We start from the raw sequence: 19,402 nt of genomic DNA on the forward strand, positions 1-19,402 counted from the left end.
TACGAAAGCTACCAGTCTGAAACCAGCGTGTGCTCTGCTGATCCAGAGCTGGCAGAGTTGGCCAACATACAGTCAGGAGATGACACATCGTCGGCCAAGATCCAGGTAAATAACAGCTTCCAGTTAGCGCTTGCACGCCGCCTGGTTCGTACACACTAGCTTAACTACGTACTCATGTGTCGTGACATTAGCGCCCTTAAAAAAAGAGACGCGCTACGGGAATTTGGCTGATTATTAGGACGAAAGTGGTAACATCGGGTCGGAGAAGGCTGCAGCACTGCCAGTCAGCCGGTCAGCCTCGGCGGGCTCTAATTTGGATCTGATACAGACACACAGCGAGATCATCAAAGCCGCTGTATGCGAAGGCCCGGTCAGCGAAGAAAACAAGGAAAATGAACACGCAGAGGCAATGTTTACAAATGCTAGTAACACGAGCCGCACGACCCTGAGTTTGACGAAGGAAGAGAATAGCGGCTACGATGGGGATGACAGCAATGAGAATGGTGACATACCGCCAATTGTATCTGATTCAGAAGCGATCTCCGTGGAAAATCCTAACTCCGCTGATCCGGACGGAGAGCTGCCGGATCTCGACTCTGAGACCTACTCCCAATTAGCACCTATCATTGACGACGTCACAGCGCAGTATGATTTGACCGGCACATACAATGATAGTGCGGGATCCAAGCGTGGTCATACTCCGCAAGAGGATGATTATGACGCGTCGAAGAACTCGATGGAAGCAAGTACTCCCTCTATCAAGCCCGCCCCTCTAATCTGCCGGTCTGACACGTTGTCTACGGACTCTACTTGTGAATTCGTCAGCGCGGTGACGCCCTCTATGGCAAACTTTGGGTGTCTTAAGCCAGAATCGCAATTGGAGGCTGAAGATGGCGAGCGCAAAGACATCTCTCAAGAGAGCGCTAGGCCTGCTGATATTCCGCCAACTGAGGTTGACGATACTCTTACTGTCTCAAAATCGATCGGTGAATCTCCTGATAACGTCGAGCCTCAAATCGAGCTACAGGACCGTGAGTTTCAAGATCGCGTGCCAGGCGATCGTATCTGTCGTGAATATACTCGGCAAGCAGGATCAGTTTCTGATGCGTACGAGACGCAAAGCAATGACGCTCGTTCAACTGTCTATTCTGTCTCCCCTGTAAGAGGCTCGTCCGTCTGTAGCCCTACGCAAAACAACTCTACGACGTCGAGTGTGTCCAACCTGCACATTATCCAGCGCGTGAACTCAGAGATCACATCTTTGCCTTCAATCTCTGGGACGTTTCAATACGAGGATGAGTCTGATCTCCCGTCCACTCTTCTGCGCTCCCAGCGCCGCAAGCTGTGCATCGAAGAGCTGATTTCGACGGAAGAATCTTACATGAGTGGCCTTCGTATGCTGACAAATGTAAGTTGATCTGAGTTCGCGCTAACCCAAGACGTATTTCGGGACCCTGGAAGCTTGTGGGCATATGGTCCGTGATGTCTCTGCGGAAATCCGCGAGAGCGCCAGGGCTTTGGTGGAGTTTCATCAAGAGCTTTTGACGTCGTTGCACTCGGCTTACCCGACTTTGTATTCATCCTCGGCGGTCTACAAAGATGCCCCTCCCCGGTTACACGTGACACCGCAGTCATCCGAGTTCAAGGACGATGTCATAACAGCGCTAAACGGCCTGCACACCAACACTCTCTTTGTGTCTGAGACGACGTGGAGTCGGTCGGATGTTTCGGTGTCATCGCCGATAGTTGCCGGCACGATTGGACAGCTAATCCAGAAGAAGGCAAGTGTCTTAGTTCGATAGCTGACTATTAAAGATCTCGGACTTGATACTATATGAACAGTATTGTATCAATTACGACAATGTCATCGAGATCTTAAAGGGGTACCGTGACTCGGAGAATCCTTACCAACGCCATTGGAGCAAGGTACGTCTCATTTGTCCTATCTTTGGCTACAGTCGTCTAATTCTGATTTGTCAGGGGTGTGAAAATGCTGCGAATGCCTCCCAGTCTGAGGACCGCCATGCTGATCTCACATTTGCGTCGCTGGCAATCAACGTAAGAAATGTGCATGGAAGGATCTGACCCAAGCCGACGGTGCGCATCATGAAGTATCGTCTGATACTGGAGGAGCTCTGTCGCAATACCCTCTACGAGGACAGTCCCGTGGCCAATCAGATGCTTCAATCCGCTCTGCAGGATATCAAGAACAATCTGAATAAACTGGACTGCAATCATACTGTCGCCAAGAACAGAATGAACTCGACAGAGCTATGGAAGAAGATGGTGTTTGAACAAGAGGTACGGGCAATCATTGGAGTTAATATTAACGCTTAGATCGGCTTCGAAGCGCAGTGCCTTGGTCGGGCCGTGCTGTCCGGTGCTCTAAACATAGTTTGGATGGTAAAAGACGATATCATGCGATACCAGTATATGGGGTGCTTCCTTTTCAAGTCATACCTGGTGATTGCTAATATCCAAAAACCTGACAAATTTGTTGTGAAGTTCTTGATCTCGCTATCTTGCGCCAAGATTGTGCCTGCCAACAACAAGACGGGACTGCAGACATCAGCACTCAATTCGTGGAAGGTTGTTTTTGAGTACGACTTTGGTGTTTACGAAGTGCTCATGACCGCTGCGTCTGCTGCGGAGGCGAACGCTTGGAAAACGCATATTCTGGTCCAGAACTGTGTTGCAAATGGTGAGGACTACGCCTGGAAATTTGATGCCTCGATTCAGTACGCGCAGGGTGAAGGTCCGACAGTCCTGGTTCCTGCAGGAGCACGCCCTCTATGGGTTGCTAATATGTTCCGTCACAACACTATATCCGGACGCAAACTTTCTCGCCGCTCGAGTATTATCCAGAACTCATCAAGTAGCACGGACTACTTGAAGACTCCTATTTATGTTCTTATTAACCACTTCCCCGTTTCTTTTGCGGATGGATCACAGCCTGACAAGTCATCGACCGACGCAGCTACATATGGCGATGACTCGAAAGTCAATTACGTTCAGGCGAAGTCTCAGTCAACATCGCCTTTGACTACATCTCCCTCTTCGGATGCCTCTTCTCACTCCTCTTCGGTGCTGTCCGGAAATACCACGTCATCGGCATCGTCTGCTACATTTGATGGCGACAAAACTGTTACCGAAAACATGGACAAGCCTACATTTGATTACTTGGGGATGAAAGATCTGAGTCTTGAGCATCTGCCCACTCCATCTGCCGCCACTGAGTCTACCAATCAAGCTAACGATACGACTACCTCAATTGTCAAGTCGTTCGGATCTACAAGACACAAGATGGCATCGCCATCAATCTCTGTCCTATCATCGTACTGTTCAACTATGTTACACACTCCTATGGGCTTCAATAGCCAGAACTCGAACACCGAGACTATCTCCGCGCCTACTCAATTTGTCGTGAACATCAAACGCTCTCACCGATTAATGGCTCAGCGTCATATCGGAAACATATGGTCTTCTGATGATCTGCCCTTTGTGACCTCCGAGGACGTGCAGTCCTCTTCCTTGTCCATCTCTGCACCTTCGATCGCGTCTTCAAGAACTGCTAGCTTAGCACGGCGACTATCTACCCTCGGAAGTCTCAAGGGTGGGCTGGCTCGACGCGTGAGCACAAAGTCAATCTCTGTATCCAGCCTTGCATCTTCTGGATTCCGCGGCCGAGCTAAGCAGCTTTACCAGCGCGACCACGGTGCTGTTCAACAAGCGCATGAAATGTCTGCTATGGCCAACATGAAAGCTGACACCATTGAAGAGGAGAACATATCGGACAAATGTGACATGTCTGCGATGGCTACAGACCTTCCGTATGAGAAGACCGACAAGGCCGGCTCAATTCGCGGAAACACTCTTCGCAAGCATTCTGGCTTTGACAATGCTATGCCAATGAGACGCCTAAGCAGCAGATTGAGAGTCGCCAATCAGCGTATCTCATCAATTCTATTCAAAGAAGAGCCATGATTCTGAATTAGTCTCGACTCTCGTATATTACATATACCACCCGGGCTACGATCTAGTCTACGTTTTACGATACCTTGGGCTTTGTTTTGATACCACCCATTTTCAGTCCCACTCCCACATATCCTTACGGTAGCTTCATTAGATAGTGTGAATTCAGTTTTTAACTATATGACATCGTGGTGCACAAATATTAGACGTAGAGCCTATCAATAGCCAACTCGGAAGCCCATCGAGTCGTTCCGAGAATTGTACGATTTATCCTTCGGATTGGGGCTCAGAAAATTGCCGCTTCGCAGAATCTTCGACACAACATCGACATCTTTAGAGGACCCGAACTCGTTCTCTAGAGAAAGGTTCGATGCCTCGTTGAGTAGTCCTTGAGATCCATGTCTGTCCGTAGTAAACACCTTGAATGAATCTACAACGTCGACCAAAGGAACAGAGGAGTCCTTTTTAAATTTTTGGTACTCCTCGGGAGAGGAAATAATCACAATAAAATCATCCGCCTCTCCTTTGTAGATCACACGAGAGCCTCCCTTGTACGAAACGCGAGTGTTGAGCATAGCCATGTTGATTGTATTTAGATTTATCGTTACGAGAGACCATGGCGGCGTATTTATATTGGTGCTCTATAATCACCGACTGCCGATCCTCGTTGAGGGGTTGCCGTAGACAACCTCAGTAGTGTCCCATCATCGTTGAGATGATTCAACGGTTGTAGACCAAAACGGAAAGTACATCAGCGACCGATCCGTCGATGAAATGACGTTATGTTTTTACTCTAAATGGCACAGAAAGAATCGAAGTTTTGAGCGAAACTTTAAAAACACGCATACAACTTATCCCAATATTATACAAATCGAATTCTTACACATCAACTAAGCTATGAACACGCGTAGAATGCGACAAAGAATATGCTAAAATACACTGATGCAATAATTAGTAGACATAGTCAGGACAATCAAGCTGTCCAGTAATAACCTTGCTCTATGAAACGAATCATGTAGTCGTCGACACTGCCGATTCCATCATCATCTCCCTCATCGCCCGGTTTTCCAAGTACGTCCATCTCTACAGTCGAATTTTCATGATCGACCTCAAGTGAGTTGTCTATAGCGCTAGATTCGCGTCGAGAGTCATCGCGGGAATTGAGCGGAGGTCCGTCTTCGGCAAAGTCAACTGTGTCCACGTTGACTTCCTTGAGAGCGACACTTGCTGCTGCTGCGTCGTCGTCGTCTTCTACCAGTGCCAGTTGTTTTTCGAGATCACTCTTGCGATCCTTTCCTGCATCAGACTGAACTCCGGAGTCATCAGAGAGTGTCGTTTCCCGGCCTAGCATAGCGTCTATCGAAGTTTTTGAGAAGTAGTCTGTCGTGAAATCCCCCTCTTGAATAACAACATCGTCAAGCATGCGCTTCTGATTCGCCTTCCGAAGAATGTTCGACTCAATTGTATACTCGGAAACCAGGCGGTAGATATGTACGTCTTGGGTCTGGCCGATTCGATGACAGCGGTCTTGGCATTGCTTGTCCATTGAAGGATTCCAATCAGAGTCATAGAATATGACGGTATCTGCACCTGTAAGATTGATGCCTAATCCACCAGACCGAGTGGAAAGGATAAAAGCAAAAATACTGCGGTCTGAATTAAACCGTTCGGTTAAAAGTTGCCGTTGCTCGATCTTTGTGGCGCCGTCCAACCGCATATACCGATATCCATACATATTCAAAAATTGCTCTAGAATATCAAGCACCTTTGTCATTTGTGTGAAAATCAAGGCTCTATGACCCCCGGCTTGCAAATCGCGCAATAGTACCGCTAATTTCTGTAGCTTGCCGCAATCATACTGTAGCAGTCTCTTGTCTGGAAATGCAATTGAAAGCTTGACCTGTGCTTGGTGCATCGGATTTTCCACTGACTGTCGAACGTTCTCAAACAGTTGAGAAGGTATGCTTGAGAAAACAATATGAGGCATATTCAGCACTACAACTTTAGGAGTGATAGTTCCGAACTTTTCTAGCAGGTCCGAACAGCGTTTGGCTCTTTCATCGTAAGACGCTATGGCCCCATCCACCAGACTTGGTTTATCCCAAGTTGGCCACTTTGCCAGAGGTTGCAGACAGGAAGTTCTCAGTATGTTTCTGCCATAAATTGGAGCGCGCGCGCATCTAAATCGGTTCACATAAGCGCGATGCTTTAATGTATCGATAGTGCTAAGTTTTTTTCTGTATATCGTAGTCCGACGATAATCATTTGAATCACTAAATGAGCCATCTGGAGCCGGGCCGATATCAGCTTCCAGGTTCTTGACTTCGTTTAGAATGTCACCAGTAGCCGAAAGCCGCAGACAGTTATAACTTTCGACAGTTGATAGGTCTTCTCCGCTTGTGATTCTTAGGTTTAAAAAATCAAGGTTGAGCTTGTCCTCTTGCCTTTCAGAAAGCAGCCGTTTGCGAACCAAGAGCTCTTCAATTTCGTAGTCAGTAACCACTGAACGCTCTAGAGCCAGGGATGTGACGATTGGCCGAACTTCAAAGAGATCAGGGTGATTGCAGACCTTTCTAAGTTGCATCAGACAGTTGATGATACTCAAAAAATTCCCTGAAGCAAGAGTTGCCCTTGTTTGAGCTCGTGACATGAAATCATCATAAAGATAACGTTGGCGCTTTGATAGCTTGCAATACACCAGATGTTCATACTTCGCTGGCATCTGCTTCTCGACATCTGCTTTTAAACGACGAAGCAAATAAGGACGGAGAACCTTATGCAATTTTGATATAGTCCCTCGAGGATCTTCTTGCTCGTCGTAAGTGCCTTCTATTAGTCGATCGACTGGATGGCCGAACCATTCTTGGAAATTTTTCAAACTAGCAAACCCTTCTGAAAATTCTTTTGACGATGGCATCAAGAAGTACAGTAACGACCATAGCTCTATCAGATTATTTTGAAGAGGAGTACCTGTCAGCAGTAGCCGGCGGTGTGTCTTAAAATTGAGTAGTGACTGCCAACGCTGAGACCGGAAGTTTTTGATATTATGAGCTTCGTCCAGTATCAAGTATTGCCACTGCTTTCTTCTGAAAGCATTCTGGTCATGGATCACGAGCTGGTAGGACGTGATACAAACATCCCACGAGTCATCATTATTCCAGCCACGTCGTTTTTCCTTGCGTTGAGAAGGATTTCCGTAATACGTCATGATTCTGAACCCGGGAGCAAATCGCTTGAACTCCATTTCCCAGTTCAGCATAACACTCGTAGGGACAACAATGAGATGAGGTCCCCAGATTTGCTTTTCACAAGCCAAATAGGATAATAGGGAAATAGTTTGAATTGTTTTCCCGAGACCCATCTCATCAGCCAATATTCCGTTAGTGTCGCTGTTGTACAAACCAGCGAGCCAATCTAAACCGAGATGCTGATATTCTCGTAGATTGCCCCGAAACAAAAAAGGTGTTTCAATCTTGAAGCGCGAATCGGACGGGCTTTTACTTTGAGACAATTGTCGCTTTTCAGATTTATCGAGCGGTTCTTCAAAGTTGCTGGCCGTCTCTGGTCTCGAATCAGGGGTTGCTGGGGTTCCGGACTTCACATCTGGACCACTCAACTCCTCGTTATTGACTGAAGTTGCGTTGCTTGAAGTTTCGTTATCGCCTTGCCCATTAATAAGCTGATCCGCCTCGTCTTTGGGCTGAGCAATAGCACCGTTAATGACCTGCGTTTCGATCTCAGTCTTAGCGATTTTACTTGCGTCGTAATTCTCTGCGCGAATATTGAGGATCTCAGTACTATTTGAAACTTCCAGCTCTTCTGAGGCTGAAATAGTAGTCCCATCGACGGCAGCCTCTTGTATCTCTGTGTCTGAATGCTCCGGGGCCGCATCTATAGCACTGGAGTAGCCATCATCAGGATCAAGCGCTTCGTCATTTTCACCGGCACTTTCAGCACTACTCGTGTCCAGCTCCGAGTCCATCACGGTGTCCGAATCGCTCTCATCAAATATGGAGTTGTCATCTTCATCCCTCGTCTCGAGCATGTGCCTTTCTGCAGAGTGATCGATCTGGGCTTCCAGAAGCTGCTTGGAATGGTCGAGTATATCGTCAAGTTGCTTTTGACCAGCAATTCGCTGCTGCTCCTGTAATCTGGAAGCAAATTTTTGTCTCACGACCTGCTGTTAGAGTCGTCAGAATATTGCATACCTTCTCAGCCAATCTCCATTTCCGCTTCACTTCGTGGGCAGTTCGCTTAGCCAGCTGCCGCAGCCGCTTTTCTTGTAGTTTACGCTCTTTTTCGTCTGCTCCGGAAAGTCGCTTGAAATGTACTTGTATCATTGCAGCGATCTTTCTGGCTCGAGAAATGTGGTTTCGTCTCTCATCAGCTGCGAGCTTAGAAAAGTATATCGTTTGGGATATAAAATGGTCTCTAAAAGCAAGACTTCGAGGAGGTTCAAATGGCTTGCGAAGAGTAGCTGGTGTCCATCCGCCATTAGACTGTTTGTCTAGCTTCCCAGCGGCTTTGGCGTTGTCTATGCGCTGTCGTATCTGAATCTCGTCGTTGACTTTGCTGTCGAACACCGTCTCGGACACGTCCTCATTCTCCAAAGATCTGAATGACTTGAGATAGGCTTCCAAGGAGCCAAACTCCTTGGGTCTAGGAATATGTGCCGGATGTGAAATGACTGGTTGCGGTATTCCATATTTGATCTTGATTCGTTTCGGAGCTGGCTCGCCTGGCTCAGCGATCGCGTCAGACACAGCGGGCTCGAGGTCGATGGCTGGTAGATTCCCACTTCCTTTATTTCTTTTGGCGACTGATTCAGCCTTCCGTGTACCTAAAGCAATGCCATCTCTCGACGTTAGTTTTTCTGGTCATAGATCTGTCGCGGTCGCGTTTACCTGACGATTTACGAGAGCTTCTGGTCACTCTAGAGGTCGCCATTCGCAATTAAATGGTACTCGTTCTACCATATATGCCTTCATGTATATTTATCAGATGACGGTAACTTCCTCTTGCTCCTCGCAGAATTTCGGTTCTTGAATTCGTGTTTTCAGTGAGAAATCGATAATAAAGGTCGCTGTACAGATAATTCAATGGCAAAAATGTAGAGTGATAAAATCTCCCTGCTTCCTTCAACATAACCCTATTGACGTGCCTTTACTGTTTAGATGCATAACCGTCAATACGTTCAGTTTGAAATTTTGGAAGGGTCAATATAGATTACCCTGCCTTTAACAGGTATTGAATGAGCCAATGGCATGGCGTATAGATGGTTTTTCAGTGTTCAAGACTGGGGCGGCAGAAACAATTTTAGATCCTTGAGATCCTTGACCCAATACTACAACTGACGTATTACAGCGTTTGTACCATCAGGAAAGATGTTGCGTATCAAGGTGACAGACACTCTGCTAAAAGCGCACCGTTCAATCCTGGCTGGTCGCCCGGCTGCGCGGATAGTCCAAATCCATCAGCGGGCTTCGTACAGTGATGACAGATTGGTAGGTTCAATGCGATGATTTCCAATGAAACGGAAGTGTATTCGCAAGCTCTGGTGTGAGTGATGACCATGAACTGACATGCGCAGGTTGGCGACTACCCGAAGTACCCTTATGAGTTTGCACAGAAGAGAGACCCTACAGCCAAGTACGATGAGCAGCAGCTTCGTCGCAATTTCAACGAGCCGGTAAGCAGCTTTAGTTTGTGCATTGCTAATATCTCAAGCTTCACGAGGACGATGATATGTTGAACATGTGGTCCCCCGATGTACATGACTACGTCCCCAACTCGACTGCATTCCGCTACTTGGCCTCGTTCTTCCTCTCGATTGGTGCTTTTGGAGTCTTTGCCTCTTACTTTACTCCCGATGCGCCTGCTGCACCTAGAGTTTTCCCAGAAGGTCTTTACAAAGAGCTTGGTGGCGTGGAAAATGGCAGCCAAATTGTCGCTGTAAGTTCGAAAATTACTTTTACTAACAGTCAGGCCCGTGTCGATGACGGTACCTACTACAACTAGACATGCACACGCATTCAAACAATCGATAATGTATCTATATTCACAAATGCACAGGGTCATAGAAGAGCTAAAAACAATTTATTACATATCCCAAAATATCCAAAATGCTACCTACGTTACGGCTTCGGTCTGTAGACAGACATGCATTTACCACAGCTGGCGGTTCAGCCTGCGAACTCCGCGCCACTCATTAACAAAACCGATCGCTTAAGAATCATCACGGTTTGTAGGGTGGTATGAAACTCATGCGGTTGAATCCTTTGTTCATGTTTCTCAGCATGCTGCGCATTGTCATTTCTTCAGCCAGTTTCTTCCGCTGTTCGAAGACGCGGGAAAGAAAGCGCTCTTGTCCGTGTAGTCTGAGCAGTCGAAGGATGATATCCTCCGTGTTCGCTTCTTGTCGTGCTTGGCGTAGACGTTTGGCTTGAGCGCGAATGGTTCCTAGATTTCGGTGCGCCATGATGGACTTTGCCCTGATCATCAAGTGGGGCATGGGCAAGTTCTCTTTCGCCTGCATCCGTTCATAATTTGCCACGGACATATCGTTGTATATGCTTTCCAGATCCTCAACGGATAAATTGTAATAATTTTTCATCTGTTTGATATCTTGAAAATGCTCTGCGGAAACCAGGGTCTCCATAGGGGGACCAGCACCGTCATTGTGAAAAAATACTTGAAGGGCCTTAATTGGTCAGTCGAGCTGTCAGCAAACCACTTACGCTGAACCAAATGAGCACTATATCGACCTGGACAGACGACAGCGGTTTCTGCTTAGTCGGGCGATCGGACAATGGAGGCAAAAGTAAGAGATCCAAAGTAGTCAGCACTACCTTCCATGTTTCTGTCATGACCGACAGTTTCATTGTGTCCGTCAATGTTAGAGCCAGTGTGGCAAAGTTGGCATTCAAGTACTCAAAGAGAGGGTTAATTGCATCCTCCGCTTCCTCTGGTGTGACCGAAGAAGCATTGAGTGTACCCAGCCAGTTGTTCATGGTTTTATTGAGTCTGTTCGGGCTACCATCGATAGATTTTATGGTCTCGAGCGATAGAAAATAGTTTATCACCATCGATAGCTGTATTGTCAACAAACGTCCATTGAGTGCATTCCATACCTTTGCCACGATTGCGTGCACCATAGAATCTTCCGTTTTCTTGATTTCTTTGAAAGCTTTCCCAAAGTGGAATTGAATGTCGTCCTTCTCGCCTTCCATGCTGATGACAAGCTTCAGTCGTCCTTGCGGACGTAGATCAATCCAGGTCTCCTTGGGCACAAAATCCCGGTATTGATGAGGATCCAATCTAATTGAGCACATGCCACATTCATCGTGTTTTCCAATCTTATCTTCGTTCCATATTCTAGCCACCAATGTGGAACTACTACCCACATTGTACTCGAATGTCTCGCACCAGCGAGGATTGAGCGTCTTATACTTTGTAGACGTTTTGATGATGCGCTTTCTCAGCGTCTGGTCTATGATCTCGACGTAGGGACGACTCTCTTCATGAGAGTCTCGAGCTTTAATTCCTTCCGCTTCGACAATTTCGATAGTAAATATGTAGCTGGTGACTTTTTGACTGTTTGATCCTCTCTCTTGAGATGCAATAATGGCAGCCTGACTTTCAGAGTCTATAAGTGCTTCTAGTTTGTCAAGTTGATTTTTGATGAACTCCACATTGTTTAGTTTCACGCAAGTCTAAAACAGTCAGCAACATCGCTAAACGGTACGAACCTCCGGAAGAAAGGTGTAAGGTTGGAACTGTCTTTTGCCACTGTTGTTCATAGTCTTCCGGGTGATCGTAAGCCAATTCTCTTCTCGCTCTTCTTCGGCCTCTTCTTTGAGCTCTGATCTAAAAAAATCAAGCAATCTTCCGAGAAACAGTTTCAGTGAGGCTGATATAGTCTTTCCGTATTAGTGGTTACATTGAAATAACTCACCCTTAAAACGACTGTATAGAACTTTGCGATGTGGTACTGGTTCTCCCAGTTCAGATTCTTGATCAACCCTAGCTGTTGGTGAAACGAAGAGAATAAGTCGGTGACCGATACGCTGTGCCGTAGCTCATCACTTAACGGAACAAACTTATACGTCAGCACCCCCATTTTTTCCACAAAAATTTACCTGATCCTTTGTGATGCAATTATCCACCCAATTAGCGGATGTGTTAAGGTTTTTTTCGAGCCAATCGAAGAAATACGGGAAAAATTCGTCTTCCAACTGAAACGGGAAGGGCTCACTATATGTTAAGAGACTTTCTTCGATTCACATACCGAGAGATTTGTTTGTAAATGTCCCTGATTTCACAAAGCCGTGCATATATTGCCGCGAGGTCATCATAACCAATAACAAGGCCTTCCGCTTTCCAGTGTTGGACTATTCTGGAAAACATATCTCTTGAACAGGTTCCAACCATGACGCACATGTATTCTGCCACCCAACTTGCAACTTGAAGCTTTTCTGCCCAACGCGATATATCAACGTTAAAGAAAAAGTCAGCCAATGTGTATCTCTTGGTAGTTCGTTTCATTATCGCAACCGTTCGGTCCGCCAGCTGAATAATCTGCAAAGGATCAGGCTGCTCGCCACTTTCTAAAACGTCGTCCAGTGTTTCATTGAATTTTTCTTGTGTTACTCGTTTGAGTTGAGTGCGCAGCATTCTCATATTCTCTTCGAACTCTAAAGTGTTGTCATGAAAGAGCTCGTCCAGACATATATACTTCTCGATAAATGCAATCGTCACAAGTATGAAGGGAGGCTCGCGTTCAAATACCAGGGACACGCTCTCAAAAATAATACGCATCAATGACGTATGTAAATTTTTGAGGCCGGCCATATAAATTGATTTCTTTGAAGTTAGCAAGAGCTAAACGAGCATACTCACGTCTTCCAATGTCCAAAGACTACGACCTCGTCCATGCGATTGGTTTGCAGAGGCTGATGGCTGGGCGTTGACCAGGCGAAAAATATTTCCTAGCATTTCCAGGCTCATCGTGCCAACCGAAAACATCTCTTTGGCAATATCCAGGAGCAGGACATCTCGGGTGGAGCTCATAACCCTCCATCTGAAGTAGAGGGTACTCAAAAAGTCGCGTGACTCAGAAGAAAGTACCTGGATATACTTGTCACCGAACGGATCAGAAATTGACGGATCTGATTTCAGTTTCCCCTCTACTGTAAGTAGATCACGCTCAAGACAGAGCCGAAGAAGATGTCTGTAGTAGGCACGTACGTCCGGAGGTATGAAGTTATAATGTACCTCGTTTGATTCTGCATCTGACGGGCCAGTAAGGCCCGCATTAATGCGGTAAATGTCTTTAGCATCGGAGTCGTTACGGGCTGTTGACTTGGAATTGATAACCATGCTCAGCATGAGTTGATTCATCGTCGCCTTCTCCTGTTCCCGCCATGTGTTGTATGCTTCTTCGGACGAAAACTCGCTCTTCTTTTTGGAATCCTGTACCATGATTATTGACAATTTTTTTAAATCATTGACGTAGTCCTGTTATTAGTATGGTATTTCGTCATGTATCATACCTTCTCGGAGAGTTTATTTCCGACAGCCATAACGTCATTGTAAACTGTTTTCTCTGGCAATTCGAATAGAGCAGCAAGCAGTTTGACAAATGGAATGTCTGCAAGTTTCGCGGCTGAAGCGGCCAAGCTCTTTTCCATGTTTTGCAAGGCTTCGAGTTGTTGTGGCAGCTTGTCTGAATATCCTCCGCGAAGAAAGCAGTCTCTGACGAATCTGACAAATGCCAGATTACATTCAATTAAAATGTCAGGACTAGCGGGTTGCGGAAGAGTCGATTTGGTGCAAGTTGTGAACAGTATTATGACTTCTTCAATACGCTTGTCCGAACGAAGTTGATCTTTCACTTCCCTCGAAGATACTCTGGAGGAGAAATTTGTGAAGGCTGCATACACGTTGTTGCTCAATGACATGTTACGGAAGGAGGACTGACTGAATTCCTTTCGCATAAACTTAAGGAAATTCGAAGGCAGGACATCACCAGTCGGATTGGAGGAGCCCGACAGGAAGACGCTGCCTCTCCGGCCATGACGAGCTGGCGTTTCTGTAGGTCGAGTGACATTCTGCGGGATCACATTCAGGGTTTTCGGTGCAGTGAGATATGTCAAGTAGGCAATGCGGACAGCAAATTGGTATGCCTGATCATTCGTCACCACTCGCTGCACTGGCTTGCGGGTTCTTCCGCTGCCAAGAGGTCGCCGTTGACCAGACGACATGTTATAGACACCGCGCCTAGACGACCGCTGTACTTTCGATACAACTCGTATTTATAAAGCTGCGAGAATCTGCTTGAGGATGAAGATATATCGCCCTGTAAATTTATGAGAGTTTGAGGATCAAGGCTGTCCGGTGACCGAGTAATAATGCCCGCGATTCTTTGTTGCAACCAAAGTACACAAACTTGGTCGATAAGGTATTTTTACTCCTCGCGTCGTTGTTATGGTGCGGCTTAACCTAACTTCTAAACTCAGGTGGGACAAACAGTCTACACTGACATGCGGCCGTAGGCTACTGCTGCATAACACGCATTCACAGATTTTTAGGCAATATGATATTTCTAGTTCGCGAGAACACCATTTGGCGTCATAGGGTGCTCTCAATGTAGTCACAGAGCTACTGCTGTGCTACTATGTGCGCCCAGTATCTGGTCGTAGTGTGAATGTTTATATGCCAGATGACCTGAGGGCGCGACATGGGGGCAATTCATACCCGACTTCATACAGAAACCATCGTTTAAGTCGTCTACATGATAGATATTATGGAGTCTCTTGATAACATGCTTCTACTGCCAAAGGAGAACTGAAATACTCTACTAAGTATTCTATTTCGCGGCGAAGATATCCTGTTTTCACTCTCATACAGTCCATACGAGGGGTACGTTTTCCGAATCCCTTGCACGAGATGATTGGAGATCCTAAAGGTGTACAGGAGGTAGACATGTTGCTTTTGTACGATGCTACACGTCTCCTCTTAGAGCAGGGCGGGCCTTAACGTTGTGAAAACCTTAAAACTAAATAATCCCGAACGCTTATATTTAATTCACCACGCATCAAAGTCGTACATAGGCGACGACATTCGCCGCCGAGAAACAAAATGGCGCATCTGACCATTCGTCAAAAGATGGCTGGTCTTCTACGGGATCCTTTAGAGACCAAGCCGCGGGAGAACGACCAACCTCAGCTTGGAAGACCAAGTGAGATCTCGCAGGAAGATCGCCTGAACGAGCTCGTTGAGCGATTCCTGAAGCCATCACCGATCTTCAAGAAGGACTGGCTCGACATCTTTCAGCAGTGAGTTATGCAAAGCCCGTGGCGATCTATTGAGTAAGGACAGACTGACAAATTAGACCCCCTTCTATCGAACCCGCACCACTTTATTCCGATTTATATGATACGCCTGCGAGCGCGACGCGAAGTTCGATCAAGCTGGTCCGCTCAGGTATCGAGGGAACTATCTCAGGCTACGAAGAGTACACGACGCCGAGCTCTTCTACTGTTCTTAATGCGAAATCATCGAGCTCGTTCACACGGCAACCGGCTGGCAAATCTACATTTGTGCTCGGTAGGTCCGGCTTTATGCCTTTCGCGCCAGGCGGGATGGATGCTGCTCCTGCGGGCATAGATTCTTATAACTCTGGATTTTTTCGCAAAGACGAGAACGGCCTTTTCAACCTTGCACCCGGCCTGACTCGTGGCTTGGCGATCGCAACCCAGACAAAAGCAGACGACATAGAAGTTGCGTCGAGCCTATTGACTACAGAAGAGGAAGACATCGAGGCTGAAGGAGTGGAGTTATCAGCTGCGGCTAAACCAGTCGAGCCGGTGAATGAAATTGCTACCTCGGGCCAGACGGCAGATGCAGAAGGTATAGACGATCTGCTGCCCACGGAGACGATCAATCCGCTATTCTCTGCTCAGTTCAATAAAGGCGCAGATCTTCGAAACCGACGCGACTGGGCTCATGTTGTTGACGTGAACACCGAGATAACCAATTTCAACGAACTGGTACCAAAAATGGCCCGCGAATGGCCCTTCGAGCTCGACACTTTTCAGAAGGAAGCTGTTTATCATCTGGAACAGGGAGACTCCGTATTTGTTGCTGCCCATACGTCAGCAGGAAAAACTGTCGTTGCTGAGTATGCTATCGCAATGGCAGAGCGGAACATGACGAAGTCAGTATTGGTGTGAACGACCAAGCCTAACAAGCAGAGCTATTTACACTTCACCTATCAAGGCGTTGAGTAACCAGAAATTCAGAGATTTTCGGCATGTCTTTGAAGACGTAGGAATCCTCACCGGTGATGTTCAGATAAATCCAGAGGCGTCATGTCTTATTATGACCACGGAGATTCTTCGCAGCATGCTCTACCGCGGCGCGGATATCATTCGAGATGTCGAATTTGTGATTTTCGATGAGGTCCACTATGTCAACGATCTTGAGGTGAGGAAAATACAGCTTGATCTAACTGGTATAGCGAGGCGTGGTATGGGAGGAGGTTATAATCATGCTTCCTGATCATGTAAAGTTGATTTTGCTGTCCGCCACCGTCCCGAATACTTATGAATTTGCCAGCTGGGTTGGTAGAACTAAAAAGAAGGATATATATGTCATTTCAACACCCAAGCGACCAGTTCCTCTTGAGCACTTCTTGTGGGCGAAGAACAAGACCTTCAAAATTGTCGACGAGAAAAAGAAGTTTCTCATGAAAGGGTACGCAAATGCATTGATTGTACTGATAAATTAGATGGTCTGATGCGGTGAAAGCTCTCAACCCTGAAAAACCAGATCAATCCGCAGTCCAGAAGTCCGGACGCGGCGGAGCGGCAGCCGGTCGCGGTGGCCAGTTACAGCGAGGTGGCCGTGGTGGTAATCAGAGAGGTGGTGCTCTAATAAGAGGAGGTCCATCTAACCGTGGTGGTCGAGGCGGATCTGGTAACCGCGGAAATTTCAGAAATAATAACATGTTTGACCGCAACATCTGGCTTCACCTCGTGCAGTACTTAAAAAAACAAAACCTACAGCCTGTCGTTATTTTCGTTTTCTCAAAGAAGCGCTGCGAAGAGTATGCGGATTCGCTATCGAGTCTCGATTTCTGCACCGCTTCCGAGAAATCGCAGATACACGTTTTCATCAAATCAGCGATCAGCCGCTTGAAGAAAGACGACCAGACCTTACCCCAGATTCTACGCATGACAGAACTACTCTCACGGGGTGTTGCAGTCCACCACGGAGGCCTTCTTCCAATCGTCAAAGAGCTAGTTGAGATTTTGTTTGCCAAAATGCTTGTTAAAGTTTTGTTTGCTACAGAGACATTTGCCATGGGGCTTAACCTGCCAACAAAAACGGTCGTGTTTTCTGGCATCAGAAAGCACGACGGGAGATCGTTCAGAAACCTCTTAGCTGGCGAATATACACAAATGGCTGGTCGTGCTGGGCGACGTGGTCTTGACACAACTGGTACTGTGATTATAACGTTCGCCGGTGATCAACCTCCTGATGTAGCGAGCCTCGAGCAGATGATGCTGGGATCGCCTACAAAACTCCAAAGTCAATTTAGATTGACATACAACATGATTCTGAATCTACTTCGTGTTGAAGCATTGAAAGTCGAAGAAATGATCAAGAGATCGTTCAGCGAGAACGCAACGCAGAGCATGATTCCTGAGCACGAGATGACGGTCAAAGAATTTGAAGCAAATCTTAAAAACTTCAAAAGAGAGCCCTGCGATATTTGCGAGAACGATCTTGATAGCTGCCACGATGCGCTCATTGAATGCCAATCTCTGATGGAGGAGATGATAGTCAATGCGGCAGACACGTCAGTTGGCAGAAGACTCTTATCTGAGAACCGACTGGCTATTATTCAGATGAAGGTAAGAGTTTGCTCGGATAATACTAATCTGTAAAGAATTCTGCACGTACGATATGCTTGCTCGTGGGTATCAATACTCAGACCAAGGAATTCCGCGGCTACTGCCTTAAGGCTACGAACTCAAAGCAGGACTTAAAGCAAGCGAGTATGTGTTATCATAGCATTACACTGACATAAGACGATATAATACCTTTTGTTCCCGAGGTGCAAAGTCTTCTAGGTTCCATTAGACCACGCGGAGTCCTTACCGAAGTTGCCGTCCCATTTTCTGCAGTAGAATATATCTCAAATACGAAGGTCAACGTGAGTCTTACTATTGGTATATCTAACAATTAGCTCGGAGAGGACAACGAGCTGTTCCGTGGCACTCATCGCACAGTCAAAGCCCTGACTGCCGCATTGATGAAAATTGACTACACCACTTGGTCTGAGGTAGACTGGTCCAAGATCCGCTCGTTCAAATTCATCGAGGCCCTTGAAAAGCGAATGAAGGTGCGCGAGACACTGAAGAGTCCAACATGCGTGAAATGCAAGAGCTTTCTTAGACACGTGAGTTCTGCTTGATGATGCTTTCTGACTTCCAGTTCACGTCTGTGCACGAGGAGTATCTGCTCAAAAAGAATATCACAGAACTTAAAGAGGTTCTTTCAGACCAGAATCTGGAACTCCTACCCGACTATGAGCAAAGAATTGAAGTTCTCAAGGAGTTAGGATTTATCGATGCCAACCAGAATGTTGAGTTGAAGGGACGCGTTGCATGCGAGGTAAGTTATGGCACTACCACTCTCTGATTTCAGATCAACAACTCTTATGAGCTTATATTGACAGAAATCATTCTGGACAATTTACTGGGAGACTTCGAGCCAGAAGAGATCGCAGCTCTTCTCTCAGCTTTCGTTTTCAGGGAAAAAACCAATGCAGAGCCTGGAATGGTTACTGCCAAATTGAAGGAGGGCCAGGAACGTATCCATGAAATCGCCCAAAAAATAAATACTTTGCAGGAAAGTCACCAGATCTTACTGCTGTCGAGTGATGACGCCAATTTTGACTCGGAACCAAACTTCGGATTGATGGAAGTTGTCTACGAATGGGCAAAGGGCATGCCTTTTAACAATATAACTAACTTAACCGACGTGCTAGAGGGAACGATTGTTCGCGTCATTACTCAGCTCGACGAAGTGTGTCGCCAAGTCAAAAGCGCTGCCCGGATTATCGGAGATTTCAAGCTGCATACCAAAATGGAGAAATGCCAGGAAAAGATCAAGCGCGACATCATATTCTGCACGAGCTTGTACCTGTAAACGGGTGTGCAATGTAAATACTAGTGCAATCAACAGTTGCCACGTGATCGGCAAGCCAGCTCACTATTGTGGCTGCTTAGGCGTCCTTTAAGCTGTACCGCTACGTCGAACTACGTAAATATTGACTTTCGTGCATTTGGCACTTCCGATTGTTTACATTTTCGCACAGGTAGGAGAAGATCACCTTAATAACCGCTGTGTGTCCTTCAGG

The 19,402-nt window shown here is 46.6% G+C and overlaps 6 protein-coding genes across 6 annotated transcripts; 3 read left to right on the top strand and 3 right to left on the bottom strand.

Annotated features, from left to right (window-relative positions):
* Nucleotides 1-841: 841 nt before the first annotated feature.
* V1510DRAFT_366377 (uncharacterized protein) lies at nt 842-3,984 on the top strand (the record flags this gene model as incomplete). The annotated part of the gene is made up of 7 exons (XM_066931263.1): nt 842-1,408; nt 1,440-1,787; nt 1,816-1,926; nt 1,981-2,058; nt 2,092-2,301; nt 2,338-3,084; nt 3,280-3,984. The coding sequence occupies 7 exons, from the start codon at nt 842-844 to the stop codon at nt 3,982-3,984; spliced, it is 2,766 nt and encodes a 921-aa protein (XP_066788507.1).
* Nucleotides 3,985-4,127: 143 nt separating this feature from the next.
* On the bottom strand, nt 4,128-4,571 carry V1510DRAFT_418146 (ribosome maturation protein). Its single transcript, XM_066934079.1, has one exon. It carries the CDS (start codon nt 4,551-4,553, stop codon nt 4,191-4,193), a length of 363 nt encoding a protein of 120 aa, XP_066788508.1. The 5' UTR covers nt 4,554-4,571; the 3' UTR covers nt 4,128-4,190.
* On the bottom strand, nt 4,572-9,172 carry V1510DRAFT_418147 (SNF2 family N-terminal domain-containing protein). Its single transcript, XM_066934080.1, has 3 exons — nt 8,877-9,172; nt 8,181-8,827; nt 4,572-8,149 (listed from the first exon to the last, which is right to left on the bottom strand). The coding sequence occupies exons 1-3, from the start codon at nt 8,917-8,919 to the stop codon at nt 4,946-4,948; spliced, it is 3,894 nt and encodes a 1,297-aa protein (XP_066788509.1). The 5' UTR covers nt 8,920-9,172; the 3' UTR covers nt 4,572-4,945.
* Nucleotides 9,173-9,215: 43 nt separating this feature from the next.
* On the top strand, nt 9,216-10,087 carry V1510DRAFT_379327 (putative NIAM subunit of mitochondrial NADH:ubiquinone oxidoreductase). Its single transcript, XM_066931612.1, has 4 exons — nt 9,216-9,476; nt 9,563-9,661; nt 9,700-9,924; nt 9,958-10,087. Exons 1-4 carry the CDS (start codon nt 9,357-9,359, stop codon nt 9,988-9,990), a joined length of 477 nt encoding a protein of 158 aa, XP_066788510.1. The 5' UTR covers nt 9,216-9,356; the 3' UTR covers nt 9,991-10,087.
* A 120-nt stretch (nt 10,088-10,207) lies between these two features.
* V1510DRAFT_366324 (uncharacterized protein) lies at nt 10,208-14,234 on the bottom strand (the record flags this gene model as incomplete). The annotated part of the gene is made up of 9 exons (XM_066931259.1): nt 10,208-10,662; nt 10,703-11,063; nt 11,103-11,684; nt 11,721-11,891; nt 11,927-12,070; nt 12,111-12,221; nt 12,256-12,834; nt 12,871-13,488; nt 13,524-14,234. 9 exons carry the CDS (start codon nt 14,232-14,234, stop codon nt 10,208-10,210), a joined length of 3,732 nt encoding a protein of 1,243 aa, XP_066788511.1.
* An 877-nt stretch (nt 14,235-15,111) lies between these two features.
* Nucleotides 15,112-19,191, top strand: V1510DRAFT_426390 (NUC185 domain-containing protein; the record flags this gene model as incomplete). The annotated part of the gene is made up of 10 exons (XM_066935156.1): nt 15,112-15,308; nt 15,365-16,189; nt 16,227-16,458; nt 16,493-16,728; nt 16,763-17,891; nt 17,927-18,035; nt 18,069-18,193; nt 18,227-18,439; nt 18,475-18,654; nt 18,688-19,191. The coding sequence occupies 10 exons, from the start codon at nt 15,112-15,114 to the stop codon at nt 19,189-19,191; spliced, it is 3,750 nt and encodes a 1,249-aa protein (XP_066788512.1).
* Between the last annotated feature and the right edge of the window lie 211 nt (nt 19,192-19,402).

Source organism: Dipodascopsis tothii, assembly GCF_038497935.1.
Source record: "Dipodascopsis tothii strain CBS 759.85 unplaced genomic scaffold V1510scaffold_18, whole genome shotgun sequence".
Lineage (NCBI taxonomy): Eukaryota > Fungi > Ascomycota > Lipomycetes > Lipomycetales > Lipomycetaceae > Neoaidaea > Neoaidaea tothii.

What these genes read in the sequence shown, in the direction of transcription:
- V1510DRAFT_418146 (XM_066934079.1), bottom strand. Translation starts at nt 4,553, where the DNA reads ATGGCTATGCTCAACACTCGCGTTTCGTACAAGGGAGGCTCTCGTGTG.
- V1510DRAFT_418147 (XM_066934080.1), bottom strand. Translation starts at nt 8,919, where the DNA reads ATGGCGACCTCTAGAGTGACCAGAAGCTCTCGTAAATCGTCAG. An exon ending in AAGCTCTCGTAAATCGTCAG is followed by an intron (nt 8,828 to 8,876) that starts GTAAACGCGACC and finishes TAACGTCGAGAG; the next exon opens with ATGGCATTGCTTTAGGTACA. An exon ending in AATGGAGATTGGCTGAGAAG is followed by an intron (nt 8,150 to 8,180) that starts GTATGCAATATT and finishes CTCTAACAGCAG; the next exon opens with GTCGTGAGACAAAAATTTGC.
- V1510DRAFT_379327 (XM_066931612.1), top strand. Translation starts at nt 9,357, where the DNA reads ATGTTGCGTATCAAGGTGACAGACACTCTGCTAAAAGCGCACCGTTCA. An exon ending in CGTACAGTGATGACAGATTG is followed by an intron (nt 9,477 to 9,562) that starts GTAGGTTCAATG and finishes TGACATGCGCAG; the next exon opens with GTTGGCGACTACCCGAAGTA. An exon ending in GTCGCAATTTCAACGAGCCG is followed by an intron (nt 9,662 to 9,699) that starts GTAAGCAGCTTT and finishes TAATATCTCAAG; the next exon opens with CTTCACGAGGACGATGATAT.